General features: G+C 40.3%; 1 protein-coding gene across 9 annotated transcripts in view; it reads right to left on the bottom strand.

Annotated features, from left to right (window-relative positions):
• Positions 1-13,983, bottom strand: part of LOC137322872 (spermatogenesis-associated protein 13-like) — a 296,919-nt gene that overhangs the window by 33,499 nt on the left and 249,437 nt on the right. For 8 of the 9 annotated variants that reach the window (XM_067986041.1, XM_067986039.1, XM_067986045.1 and 5 more), the window contains 2 exons: positions 12,060-12,239; positions 6,784-6,978 (listed from right to left, as the gene is read on the bottom strand). In XM_067986041.1, the coding sequence (XP_067842142.1) occupies positions 6,784-6,978; positions 12,060-12,239 (375 nt within the window). Of the gene's footprint in view, positions 1-6,783; positions 6,979-12,031; positions 12,240-13,983 lie in introns of those variants that run through there. The other variant, XM_067986048.1, reaches the window with a different exon arrangement.

The raw sequence follows: 13,983 nt of genomic DNA, 5'->3' as shown, positions 1-13,983 counted from the left end.
AAACCGAACTAGCACTGAAGCTACCCGCACATATGCCTGCTCAAGCAGCCGAGTTGGCGGTTGTCACGTACGTAGTAACACACCCCACTGAGTTTCCAACCCCTTATACAATATCGTCAGACTCTATGTATGTGTGCAATTCCCCAACAGAATATCTCCCGTTATGGGAAAAGAGAGGATTCATTTTGGCAGACAGGAAAGCCTTACCCTCCACTCCAATTTTATGGGTAATTTTTAATAAGACATAGCAGTCTATAAAGTAAGGGCACATTCAAAAAACGAACCTCTATGGGAGAGGAATCAGAAGGCTGATCAATTGACCAAGAAAGGAGGTGAGGAGGGAACGGATTGGGATTAGTAGAAACATTCACCTCAATGGAAGCAAATCAGCCCGAATGTACCCCTTGGCATTAATGGTCATGTGGTCTAGTGAGTCAGGTACGACTAAGATCTCTTCTCATGAATTAATGACCGGGAGGGTTATGAGAACACCTGAACATTTAATGTACCAGGATATGTCTGAACCCCAATACCAGGTCCTGACCCAGGAATGGTATATTAACCAGTTACATGACCAATTACAACAAATAATGATCTTATCCCATTGTTGATAAGGCTAGTCCATCTGTTTATAAGGTCGCCCTCCGGAAGGGGAAGGAAACAGTGGTTCCATATTAACCAGCTAAAGGGATATAAGGGAGAACAAAATGAAGATATTGTGGTGGTGGATCATGTGTTATGTACCTATGTTACAGAGTAGTGGGAATGAATGGAAATGTGTCTTGACTGTTCATACATCTAGTTTCCCTAATGGGAACATGGGAAACACCCTTTAAAAATAAGGAAGGAAACAATTCTGTTAAAAATACAGGAGAAAGAGGGCGTGCGTTTAACCTGTTGCCACCCATAATGCACCTCTTACATAGATCAACATGACACTCCAGGCTGAGGCTCTGCGAGCAGCTGTTCTGTTTGGATATCCCATACCTCTTCTATCTTTTAATCTACAAGATGTGCTCACCCAAATCAGTATCTCACAGAAACATCTTGTTAAAATTTTACAACAAAATCAACAGATCGAAAAAGGGATTCAAACTTTGGGTGACCGTCAGTGGTGGGAGGTGGTGTATAACATGGGACAACTTCCCTGGGTTAGAGTGATAGCTATGCTATTTGTAATTGTGCAAATGATGCTAGTGGCTGTTTTGATTATGATATGCTGTATCAAGCAAACTTTGGCAAAGCATGTTAAAGTGTTGCACTTGTAACTGTCCCGGAAAGCACGAAGCTTGGTTGTGCCGGAACGCAAAGTGTTAACTTGAGAGCGACGTATATCTTGGCAAAAGTGAATCAGTCAGAAGATCTGAAGTCTCACTTGAGGAGGGACTGATGGGAAATGTGCCAACTTGGCCACATTTCTTGGAAACCAAGTGAACAGAACATTGTGATCCAAATAAACATAATATTGAAACTTTGAGACTGGGCATGAAGCAACTTACAGATTCTGGAGACACAATGTCTGACCTAGATAAACCGGTTGTTGCCACTGTTACAAAAGGACTTTGCAACTTGCAACCAGCGAAAGGATTTTGCACATGTGGCAAAAGGACTTTGCAACCAGACATGTCAATCAATTGATGCCTACTTGCATCAGAAAGATAGAAAAAGACCCTTATCTGCACTCTCGGCACTGCAGTCGGTGGGGAAGACAGAAGACCCATCTCTGAGGACATCCAAGAAAGAAGACCACAGGCGCCGCGGAATTGATCACTCCACTGCCTTGACGCAGAACTCTCAAAAGGAACAGGTTGTATGTTTTATTGTTTATGAAATAAAAACAGTGGTTTAGTTTACCAATCTGTTGTATTGTATTATTTGGCTATCTATCGTTTGGGTTCATAAATCCTGGTAGAATAGTATTCCTACAAGGCCAACTTTGAAATTATCAAATGTACGACTAGATAACATTCTTGTATGTTTTATTGTCCACGTACACATATACTCAGTATATCTAATGTGACATTTAGTCGACAGATTCATGCAAAATCTAGAAAAACTTAAATTTTATGAAGAAACTAATTTTCCGCTATTAAAAATGTTCAGACAAATGTTCACCAGCTTCTTTATAAAGTCCATTGTTAAAAAAACATTGTAACTTACTATTACTATTGAATGTGATCTACCCCAGCAATATTGGTTGAATTTGATGGCAGTTTATATTTGTGCAGACTTGCTTGTAAAGTGCACTTTCACATTTATAATTAACTAATAGTTTATCAGCTACTTACACAATTACTGCCACTTATCACTACCCTTTAAAGGCTTTCCAAGTTGGTAATTGCAATACTGAGGCATACAGACCAGTAACACAGATCAATCCCTGGTCTGGGCAGGGGAAAAAATGAGCCAGGGATCCCTATTACTGAGCTTTATCCATCGACTCCTACTAGAAAAATGTGGATGTTAGGTGAGGCCAGGATTGCATACAACCTTGATGCGTCAAAAAGTTAAATAGCATGCTGACACTCGGATAGATGTTTGGGGGATAATCAAGTGGGGCAGATCACAATCCCTTTGGAAAACCTGCCTGATTTTCATTCTATTTATTTTCATCAATATGTCAGTTGTGGCTCAGTAGTAGCACTCTCACATCTGAGTCAGAAGGTTGTGGGTTCAAGTCCCATTCCAGAGACTTGAGCACACTAGGCTAACACTTCAGTGCAATTCTGAGGGACTGCTGCACTGTCGGAGATGCCATCTTTCAGATGAGTCGTTAAATCGAGTCTACTCTCTCAGACAGATGTAAAAGATCCCATGGCACTATTCAAAGAAGAGTAGGGAAGTTCTCTCGGTGTCCTGGCCAACAATTATCGCCCAACAATTATCGCTCAACCAACACCTCAAAAAACTGATGATCTGGTTATTAGCACGTTGCTGTTTGTGGGAACTTGCTGTGCGCAAATTGGCTGCTGTGTTTCCTGTATTACAATATTGAGTACACTTCAAAAGTACTTCATTAGTTGTAAAGCGCTTTGGGAAATCCTGACGTTGTGAAAGATGCTATATAAATGCAAGTTTTTCTATCTTATCTTCACTGCCTAAATGGTAATCTGCCCTACCAGATTACTGCCCAGGAGTTGAAGACAAAAATCTACCCCCAGCCTCTTGGTTTACAGATGAACAATGGCCAATTTGTTGAGCTAGAGGAAAGCTACTGGTGCCCACAAAAGCATACCCTAACATTAGCCAATAGATGAGGGAGTAACTTGGGGGTGGGAGGGAAGCCTGCTATAAATTAGCAACTTTAATATCAAGGAAACCGAAACTTACCAGTTTCCTGCCATGAGTCAAAGATATAACACACTTAAAAATATAACCACGGTGCCTGTTCATTTGTCATTGCATGATGCTCATGCATTCAGATCTGTGTTTAACAGTGTCCATTAGATGACTTAGGATATTAGACACAAAGGGAAAGACTGCTGTACCCAACGTATACCAACAGAAACAAGACAAGTGTACAATGCCATTGTTACAAATTCAGGTCTTTCATAGAAGTTGACTCACACTGCCCAATATACCATTGCATAATCCAGGGACGTAACAATATTATTCCCTTGCGATATGTGTCTTACGGATCTGTGCTTCTTCAATCGTTCCAAAGGTGGACCAAGCAAACACTTGGTGAAACAAGGATTGATACAAATTGATACGTTGCTTTGTTTCACAGTAGGGTGAACAAACAGAACAGCAGTTATAGTCAGACTCATTTAATTTAATCAGCGTAACCTATCTTTGTGTAATAATACAAAATAAAGAACGCACCACACTTCCCCACATTAGTGGATCATCTTATTTGACTTAAACAAGATAGCTTATAACTGTTCTCCAGCATTTCTAACTTCTTAGGCTCTACAAATAACTATAGAGTAGTGATAATGGGGGACAGCAACTATCCCAATATAGACTGGGAAAATAACAGTGTGAAGGGCAAAGAGGGGGAAGAATTGCTGAAATGTGTACAAGAGAACTTTTTTGATCAGTACATTTCCAGCCCAACTAGGAAGGAAGCAGTGCTGGATCCGGCTCTGGGGAATGAAGTGAGGCAAATGGATCATATTTCAGTGGGGGAGCATTTGGGAAACAGTGATCACAATATTAGGTTTAGAGTAGTTATGGAAAAGGACAAGGAACAATCAAAAGTGAAAATACTCAACTGGAGGGGGGTTAATTTCAGTGAGTTGAAAGAGGATCTGGCCCAAGTGGATTGGAATCAAAGATTGGCAGGTAAAACAGTAAGTAAACAATGGCAGACCTTCAAAGAGGAGATAGTTTGGATACAGACTAGACACATTCCCTCGAAGGGGGAAAGGAAGGGCATCCAAAGGAGAGCTCTCTGGATGACTAAAAATATAGAGATTAAAATGAACGAGAAAAAGGAGACTTATGACAAATGTAAGATTCATAATACAGTAGAAAACCAAGCAGAATACAGAAATTTAGAGGGGAACTGAAAAAGGAAATAAGGGCCAAGTGAATACATGAGAATACAGTGGCAGGTAACATAAAAGGAAACCAAAAGTCTTTTATAAACATATAAATAGTAAAAGGGTAGTCAAAGGAAGGGTGGGGTCGATTAGAGGTCAAAAAGGAAATCTTCTCGTTGAGCTAGATAAGTACTTTGCATCTGTCTTCTCTAAAGAGGATGCTGCCAATGTCACAGTAAAGGAGGAAGTAGTATAGAAATTAGATAGGATAAAATAGATAAAGAGGAGGTACTTAAAAGGTTGGCAGTGCTCAAAGTAGAAAAGTCACTCGGTCTGGATAGGCTGCAACCTGGGTTGTTGAGGGAAGTAAGGGCAGATAAAGCCACGGCTCTGGCCACAATCCTCCAATCCTCCTTAGATATGGGAGAGGACTGGAGGATTGCAACTGTTTCCCCTGTTCAAAAAAGGGGAGAGGGTTAACCCGGCAACTACAGGCCAGTCGGCTGGGGAAACGTTTAGAGACAATAATCCGAGACAAAATTAATTGTCACTTAGAAAAATATGGGTTAACAAAAGACAGCCAGCACGGATTTGTTAAAGGCAAATCATGTTTGACTAACTTGATCCAGTGCTTTGATAAAGTAATGGAGAGGGTTAACGAAGGTAGTGCAGCTGATGTTGTGTATATGGACTTTCAAAAGATGTTTGATAAAGTTCTAAGTAATAGACTTGTTAGCAAAGTTGAAGCCCATGAGATTAAAGGGACAGTAGCAATGTGGATACAAAATTGGCTAAGGGACAGAAAGCAGAGAGTAGTGGTAAATGGTTGTTTTTCAGGCTGGATGGAAGTATACAGTGGTGACCCCCAGCGGTTGGTATTAGGACCATATATTAATATATTAATGACTTGGACTGGATATATAGGGCACAATTTCAGTTTGTAGATGATACGAAACTTGGAAATGTAATAAACAGTGAGATGGATAGTAACAGACTTTGGGAGGACATAGACAGACTGGTGAAATGGGCAGACAAATGGCAGATGAAATTTAACGTAGAGAAGTGTGACGTGCTACATTTTGATAGGAAGAATGAGGAGAGGCAATATAAATTAAATGGTACAATTTTAAAAGGGGTGCAGGAACAGAGAGATCTGGGAGTGCACGTACACAAATCTTTGAAGGTGGCAGTACAAGTGGAGAAGGCTGTTAAAAAAGCAAATGGGATCTTTGGCTTTATAAACAGGAGCATATAGTACAAAAGCAAGGAAGTTATGCTAAACCTCTATAAATCACTGGTTAGGCCCCAACTGGAGTATTGTGTCCAATTCTTGACACCGCACTTTAGGAAGGATGTCAAGGCCTTAGAGGGTACAGAAGAGATTTACTGGAATGGTGCCAGGGATGTGGGACGTGGAGAGACTAGAGAAGCTAGGGTTGTTCTCCTTAGAGCAGAGAAGGTTACGGGGAGATTTAATACGGGGTGTTCAAAATCATGATGGATTTTGATAGAGTAAATAAGAAAAAAATGTTTCCAGTGGCAGAAGGATCGGTAACCAAAGGACACAGTTTTAAGATAATTGCCAAAAGAACCAGAGGCGAGATGAGGAGAATTTTTTTTATGCAGCAAGTTATGATGATCTGGAATGCACTGCCTGAAACGGTGGTGGAAGCAAATTCATTAATAACCTTCAAAAGGGAATTCCATAAATACTTGAAGGGGAAAAGTTTGCAGGGCTATGGGGAAAGAGCAGGGGAATGGGACTAATTGGATAGTTCTTTCCAAGAGTCGGCACAGGCACGATGGCCAAGCGGCCTCCTTCTGTGCTGTATCATTCTATGATTCTATGAAAAGCCCTCTTTAAAAAACCTGACTGACTTTGATACCTTTGCTGTACCTCTCTGCTTGTGTCTCTGTCTCAATTACCTTTTACCTCCCTTTCTTCACAGCTGGAAGGGAAAGCCTGCCAAATCCCATGCCGAGCAACCAGCAACTTTCCAACATAATGGGTGTGAGGTGTTCATTGATTACCAAAACAAACAAACAAATTGCTTACTGTTTGCAGTCACTAGGTAAAATTCCCATTAACATATTAACCACACGTCATCTCAGTGCCCTTTTTTAAAACTTTTCTAAAACCCAACATGTAAAAGCAATTATTTTTTCCCAAACCTTTCTGTGTACAAATGGTAAAAAGATCCTAAAACGTGACAGCCACAAACCCCAAAGGTGGCCTTGTCGTGAAATAATGGAATGAGATTTCCTCCAGTTTCAGAAATTGCATCTTTTGCAGTACCTCACAGATGTCTTTCAGGTGCTTGATGTAAACCCGTTCAGTGTTCATGATCTCTTTGATAACATTTGTTCGCATCTGCTCCTGGTTCTCTGCATTTTTGAGAAGGCGATGTTTACTGCAGCTAGCATCCCCCCGTTGCTCATCCGGAGACTTTCCAGTGTATTCACCTACAGCATCTTCTTGGTTCACCCGTAGCTAATAAAGTAATAAAGTACATTTAGGAAATCTGTCTGGTGTAGAATTCCTTATGCAAATTGGAAAATCTTGCATAAGTAGGGTACTGATTTATATGTAACTATAACTTCTAATTTACATATACAAGCAGAGATATTTTGTGCCCCATGCCATTGTTTCCTAGATGTTCTTGGTGAGTGCTGCTATTATTATGGTTGTTGTAATATGGTTTGTTCCTGCAATCCTTAACATGTTTAATAGGTCTAGGTGGATTCTCCATTGCTGTACCTGTCTTTTTACTAGTGTGAAAACCTGTATGCACTACAGGGCTGATCAGATTCTGAAATTTTCTCTCATGAGTAAACTGGAATGTACCGTTACCGATTAGATAATTTTTTTTTGTGTCAAAGATATTTTGTTTTCTCTGGCATGAGATATCACTTGCTGGCTGTGAAAAAAACACCCACAGGATAAAATCCCACCTAGCTTGCTTGTGCTGTAGTACTGCATAGACTACAGCCCCTCATTCGCTGCACAGAAATACGATCGTAACAGTTCTCAAACGATCTCAAGGCTTTTCAACTGAGCTCACTGACCAGTAAGCAGTATAGCTTTGTATTACAGGCAAAACTCATGATGCCTTTTCAGATTATTTTAAAATTGAATTTAAAAAAAAAACGATATAAATCAATATGCTTAATCCACTAAAATATTGAATTAAATTGGTTATCCTTAATTTGACCTTGGACGCAAAACCAACATGCTGCCACTGAATGTTGTCTTTGTTAAAACCTCAATATTGTTTTTTGGCAGCAAACAAATTATAATGAATAATTAATGATGACAAACAACAGATAGTGTGTAGGTTATGAGAAATAGATGAAATACAAAATGAGATTAGTTTCACACATTGTTACTTATATGTAATACTACGGTCTCTATATACTTGAGCTCATCCAAAACTCTGCTGCCCGTATCCTAACTCGCACCAAGTCCTGTTCACCCATCATCCCAGTGCTCGCTGGCCTATACTGGCTCCCGGTCCACGAACGCCTCGATTTTAAAATTCTCATTCTTGTTTTCAAATCCCTCCATGGCCTCGCCCTTCCCTATCTCTGTAACCTACTCCAGCCCGACAACCCTCAGAGATCTCTGCGCTCCTCCAATTCTTGCCTCTTGCGCATCTCTAATTTTAATCGCTCCACCACTAGTGGCCGTGCCTTCAGCTGCCTAGGCCCTTAGCTCTGCAATTCCCTCTCTAAACCTCTCCGCCTCCGTACCTCTCTCTCCTTCTTTAAGACACTCCTTAAGACCTACCTCTGACCAAGCTTTTGATCACCTGTCCTAATGTCTCCTTATGTGGCTCAGTGTCAAATTTTGTTTGATAATGCTCCTGTGAAGCACCCTGGGATGTTTTGCTACATTAAAGGCACCATATAAATGCAAGTTGTTGTTGTTCTGCATTTTTTTTTAAGAAGTCTATTCTATACAAGCAATTGTGTGAGCTTTAAGGAGTACAACTATGGTTTGTACAGGTAATCCACCAGCTGTACATAGCAATGTCATTCACGAAATGCTGCTCAAATAGTGTCTTTTACTTGTGTAAAAACTTCAGTATCACAAGACAGACTCCATCAGGCAGGGAACAGTAAACTAATTCTTACCAATTATTCTTTAAAAATTCCAAGAAATGGGCATTTGAGGTATTATGTCATTGCAGGACTGATTTCCATTCCAATTTCTTTTTGGCTTTTACACCATTTGATCAATTTACCCATGGTGAAATTTGGTGCAAATACTCTCTTTCTCTTCATGTATGGAAAACAATGGGAACAATGGTGAAGTTACACTTCTTACCACTCCCCTGATTTTTACTGGGGACTATTACTGTAGATGGTTTAGAAAGAGGAAGAATGTTTTTTTTAAATGATTATTTTCCCTCTTTATTTCTCATTTTTCTCCACTCCTATTAAAACCACATGCTATTTTGTATCCAAAGAGGGTACACCCATCTGCTCTTTGTCCTCTGATGTTGTCTCTCTGCAACTGATAAAACAGGTACATAAGAGCAGACTAGGTTCAGCTACATGCCAATTCTCCAATTCATCTCGTAGGAAAGCATTAAATGCAGGGCAGAAGCTATGTCGTTCCACTTGATGGTGTGGCACTACCAAAACCTGAAAGGATAACTAATGTCGAGGAAAGATTTCTAAAATGTAACTCAAATGCTGTTGCAGCCTCACAACATCCTAAGGCCAAAATAAATTGGTGATAGGGAAATGCTTACTTTTCAGAATCCTACAATTCAAAGATTTGATCCAGTTTATCTAAATTTCCAGTTCCAATGAGGGGTCCTACCCAAGGTGTCTATCTTTTTCAGATGCTGACTGACCTGGAGTGCACTTCCAGCCATTTGTTTTTATTATCTGTGATATTTAGGAGGAAGAAGAAAACGTATATGAATTTTGTGACATTAATGGCCCCTGGACTACAGGTCATGTGACATCACATTACAGATTTGTGGTGAAAGTAAATTAGGCACAAATAATCCCCACAGGAAGATAAATGTAGGACAAATAGAAGGTACTCGATGAGTAACTGAGACTACAGAATTCATTCTATTAGCAAACGGTTGTAACATATGGTTCCTTATTGAGAATTTTGTTTCTAGAGCACAAAATTAATTTTAAAAAGATGTAATTTATTGTTCCTATTGTCCCTTCTGGTGCCTGTCCTATTTCATCATGTGATCACATATACAAAGCATAATTACATAGGAACAGGAGTAGGCCATTCAGCCCCTCGTGCCTGCTCCGCCATTTGATAAGATCATGGCTGATCTGTGATCTAGCTCCATATACCTGCCTTTGGCCCATATCCCTTAATACCTTTGGTTGCCAAAAAGCTATCTATCTCACATTTAAATTTAGCAATTTTGAGCTAGTATCAATTGCCGTTTGCGGAAGAGAGTTCTAAACTTCTACCACCCTTTGTGTGTAGAAATGTTTTCTAATCTCGCTCCTGAAAGGTCTGGCTCTAATTTTTAGACTGTGCCCCCTACTCCTAGAATCCCCAACCAGCGGAAATAGTTTATCTCTATCCACCCTATCCGTTCCCCTTAATATCTTATAAACTTCCATCAGATCACCCCTTAATCTTCTAAACTCTAGAGAATACAACCCCAATTTGTGTAATCTCTCCTCGTAACTTAATCCTTGAAGTCCAGGTATCATTCTAGTAAACCGATGCTGCACTCCCTCCAAGGCCAATATGTCCTTCCGAAGGTGCAGTGCCCAGAACTGCTCACAGTACTCCAGGTGCGGTCTAACCAGGGTTTTGTATAGCTGCAGCATAACTTCTGCCCCCTTGTACTCCTGTCCTCTAGATATAAAGGCCAGCATTCCATTAGCCTTATTGATTATTTTCTGCACCTGTTCATGACACTTCAATGATCTATGTACCTGAACCCCTAAGTCCCTTTGGACATCCACTGTTTTTAACTTTTTACCATTTAGAAAGTACCCTGTTTTATCCTTTTTTGATCCAAAGTGGATGACCTCACATTTGTCTACATTGAATTCCATTTGCCACAGTTTTGCCCATTCACCTAATCTATCAATATCGCTTTGTAATTTTATGTTTCCATCTACACCGCTTACAATGCCACCAACCTTTGTGTCATCAGCAAACTTAGATATGAGACTTTCTATGCCTTCATCTAAGTCGTTAATAAATATTGTGAATAATTGAGGCCCCAAGACAGATCCCTGCGGGACTCCACTAGTCACATCCTGCCAATGTGAATACTTACCCATTATCCCTACTCTCTGTCGCCTTTTGCTCAGCCAATTTCCTAACCAAGTCTGTACTTTTCCCTTGATTCCATGGGCTTCTAATTTAGCTAACAGTCTCTTATCTGGGACCTTATCAAATGCCTTCTGGAAGTCCATATAAATAACATCCATTGACATTCCCCTGTCCACTACTTTAGTCACCTCTTCAAAAAATTCAATCAGGTTTGTCAGGCACGACCTACCTTTCACAAATCCATGCTGGCTCTCTCTGATTAACTGAAAATTCTCGAGGTGTTCAGTCACCCTATCCTTAATTACAGACTCCAGCAATTTCCCCACAACAGATGTTAGGCCAACTGGTCTATAATTCCCCGGTTTCCCCCTCTCTCCTTTCTTAAAAAGCGGAGTGACATGTGCAATTTTCCAATCTAGAGGGACAGTTCCTGAATCTAGAGAACTTTGAAAGATTATAGTTAGGGCATTTGCAATCTGCTCACCTACTTCCTTTAAAACCCTGGGATGGAAGCCATCTGGTCCTGGGGATTTGTCACTCTTTAGTGCTATTATTTTCTTCATTACTGTTGCTTTACGTATGTTAATTTTATCGAGTCTCTGTCCCCGATTCAATATTAGTTTTCGTGGGATTTCTGGCATGCTATCCTCTTTTTCTACTGTAAATACTGACGCAAAATTCAACATGTCCGTCATTTCCCCATTGTCAATGACAATATCCCCACTTTCAGTTTTTAAGGGGCCAGCACTGCTCCTGACCACCCTCTTTTTCTTCATATAACTATAAAAGTTCTTTGTATTGGTTTTGATATCCCTTGCAAGTTTCTTTTCATACTCTCTTTACGTGGCTCTTACTATCTGTTTTGTGACCCTTTGTTGATCTTTGTCTCTTTCCCATTCGCCAGGATCTGTGCTATTTTTTGCCTTTTTGTATGCCCTTTCCTTATGTCTTATACTCTCCCTTACCATCTTCTTCTTGAAATTTTGCAGGGTACATTTGTTACTGTTTAGGACTATACAAACCCAAAATTGTGAGATCCACTCCTGCATCAAGAGCTGGAAAATTTGGAGTGCCACAAGATGGGCATACTGACTTCCATGCCTGATTAGCCAATCTGCACCCTTGTTGAGCAAGACTCCATGGGCTCCATGTCCAGAAAAGTAGACCTTAGTTCAGGGAGACTTACCCTCCAATTAAAAATAAGGTTTAGCATATAAAATTGTCAACTTGTCTACATTCCTGAGAAAAAGTTAATCCATTTGCATACTTCTGCAGTTTTGTGCTGAAAAACATACTCGAACAAAGCTGGCAGGAAACCAGGCTTCCTTGTCATCAATCATGCCCCACCACCATTCCTTGTTGGAGGCATCAAGTACTCGGATGACTTCTCCGGCTTTGAATCCAAGTTCCTGGTCGTCCATGGTAACATGATCCCATAATGCCTCTGCATAGACAATGTGGCCATCGCTTATTAGCTACAGAAAGAAAAAATGTTTCAGTTCACCATAGCCTTGATGGATGAATGCAAAATGTCACAAAAATATACTATTTCCATTAGGAGTCAATAAATACAATAACTAGTGGGGTCCCTCAATGGCTCAGTGAATTTATCCAGTGATTAGCTGAGCCATACAGAAAGGAGGATTTCAGGTTCATTCTCTGGTCTGTGTTTTCACCCGATCTCAGCCTGGGCATGCAAAAGGTCATGAAAATTGGCCTCAGTCTGAATTAGAAAGGGGAAAATAGGTCTCAGCTGTGATCCTCCACATGTTAATACAACCTGCCAATGCTCACACATGAATAAAAAGGCTACTTGCTCTAGATACTGGAGGGCGCCTAGCATCTGTGGAACTGTACCCTAGCAATACCATAGAGTCGTCGGGAGAAAAATGGAGAAAAAAAGTTCAAAGTAAAAAGATCAGTGTCTCGGCTTCCATTATTTATAACACCTATTTTAGCTGTCTCAATTAACTTGTAATAATGTGGTTTATCTGCATAAAACACATAATATAGTCCCACTCTCATGGACTGCGGTATTGCCTATGATTGGACTCATCTCCACACTGCTACTGGCTGCTGGTGCTTCGCACATTGGCACTGGAAGTGGTCCTGAGGCTTAGTCTGAAAGGCTTGCATTTTTTATTTATATTAGTAGATCTTCCATAGTGCAGCTCACAGTAGATGCTTTATAAGGACAGGAGTATTATACCATGTAACACATACTGTATTCTTCTAAACTGCAGCTGTTTTTAACTTGGTTTGTCCCTTTAAGGCCTCAAGATGTAATTGTTATGTATTTCCTAAGTCAATCAGAGGCCAATTGCTCACAACAGATCCTCAGTCAGTAGAAATGAAAATCAGGAGAGACATATAATGGCGGCTAAATCAATAATGCCCGTTTTACGCTATCACCCAAAGACAAAATTAACCACACTGACTTTCTTTTTTACACACTAGCTATCTCTGTGGTGTTTCTCTCGGTGAACCAGGGGATATGCTGTTTTATATTATTACATACTTAAAACGCTTAAAACAATATTCCAGAAGGTATTTCACCTAAAGGTGGTGCTATGAGCATATCTGACATGATATTATTGTCAGATATGCTCATAGCACCACCTCATAGTTTTTCTTTACAAATAATATGACATGATATTATTTGTAAAGAAAAAAACGAGAAACCTACCTTTGGTACCACAAAAGAATGTTTTATTGCATGAAAATTGATGAGCACCTCAGAGAAGAATGAAAAATGTTTGAACAGGGAAATGTATGAAAAAGTTAATTTCAGCAATGAATTTAAAAGCATCCGTGACCATCAAAGGCCTATCAGAAGACAGCCCTGCCAATTCTCCAAGGAAACCAAGAAAAAAAACTAGCATTCCCCAAAGGATAGAAAAGCATCTAAGAAATAAGCAGAACCTAAACAGAAAGCATAAAAATACTTACCAGCCTCAGAAACTGTTGGCAAAGAGCGCAAACATATCCCATACCAGAAAAGAAACTCTGGCAGAATTCACTCGCCCTCTCTGCGGAGGCAAAAATTGTCACCTAGCACTTGCACCCCGAAGCACAAGTCAGTGGCCAACCCTGTCCCCTCCCCTTCCCCCAAATCCACTGAAGCAAAATTAGCTCCCAGGCGCATCCCTGATGAGGCAGAATTTGCAATCCAAGGCAATCTCCCCTTTGTCTCTTCCCCCTCCCTCTCCTGTACCCACT

Source organism: Heptranchias perlo, chromosome 6 (genome assembly GCF_035084215.1).
Source record: "Heptranchias perlo isolate sHepPer1 chromosome 6, sHepPer1.hap1, whole genome shotgun sequence".
NCBI classification, from domain to species: domain Eukaryota; kingdom Metazoa; phylum Chordata; class Chondrichthyes; order Hexanchiformes; family Hexanchidae; genus Heptranchias; species Heptranchias perlo.
The sequence above is the reverse complement of the archived record's forward strand: the minus strand, read 5'-3'. Positions and strand labels throughout refer to the sequence as shown.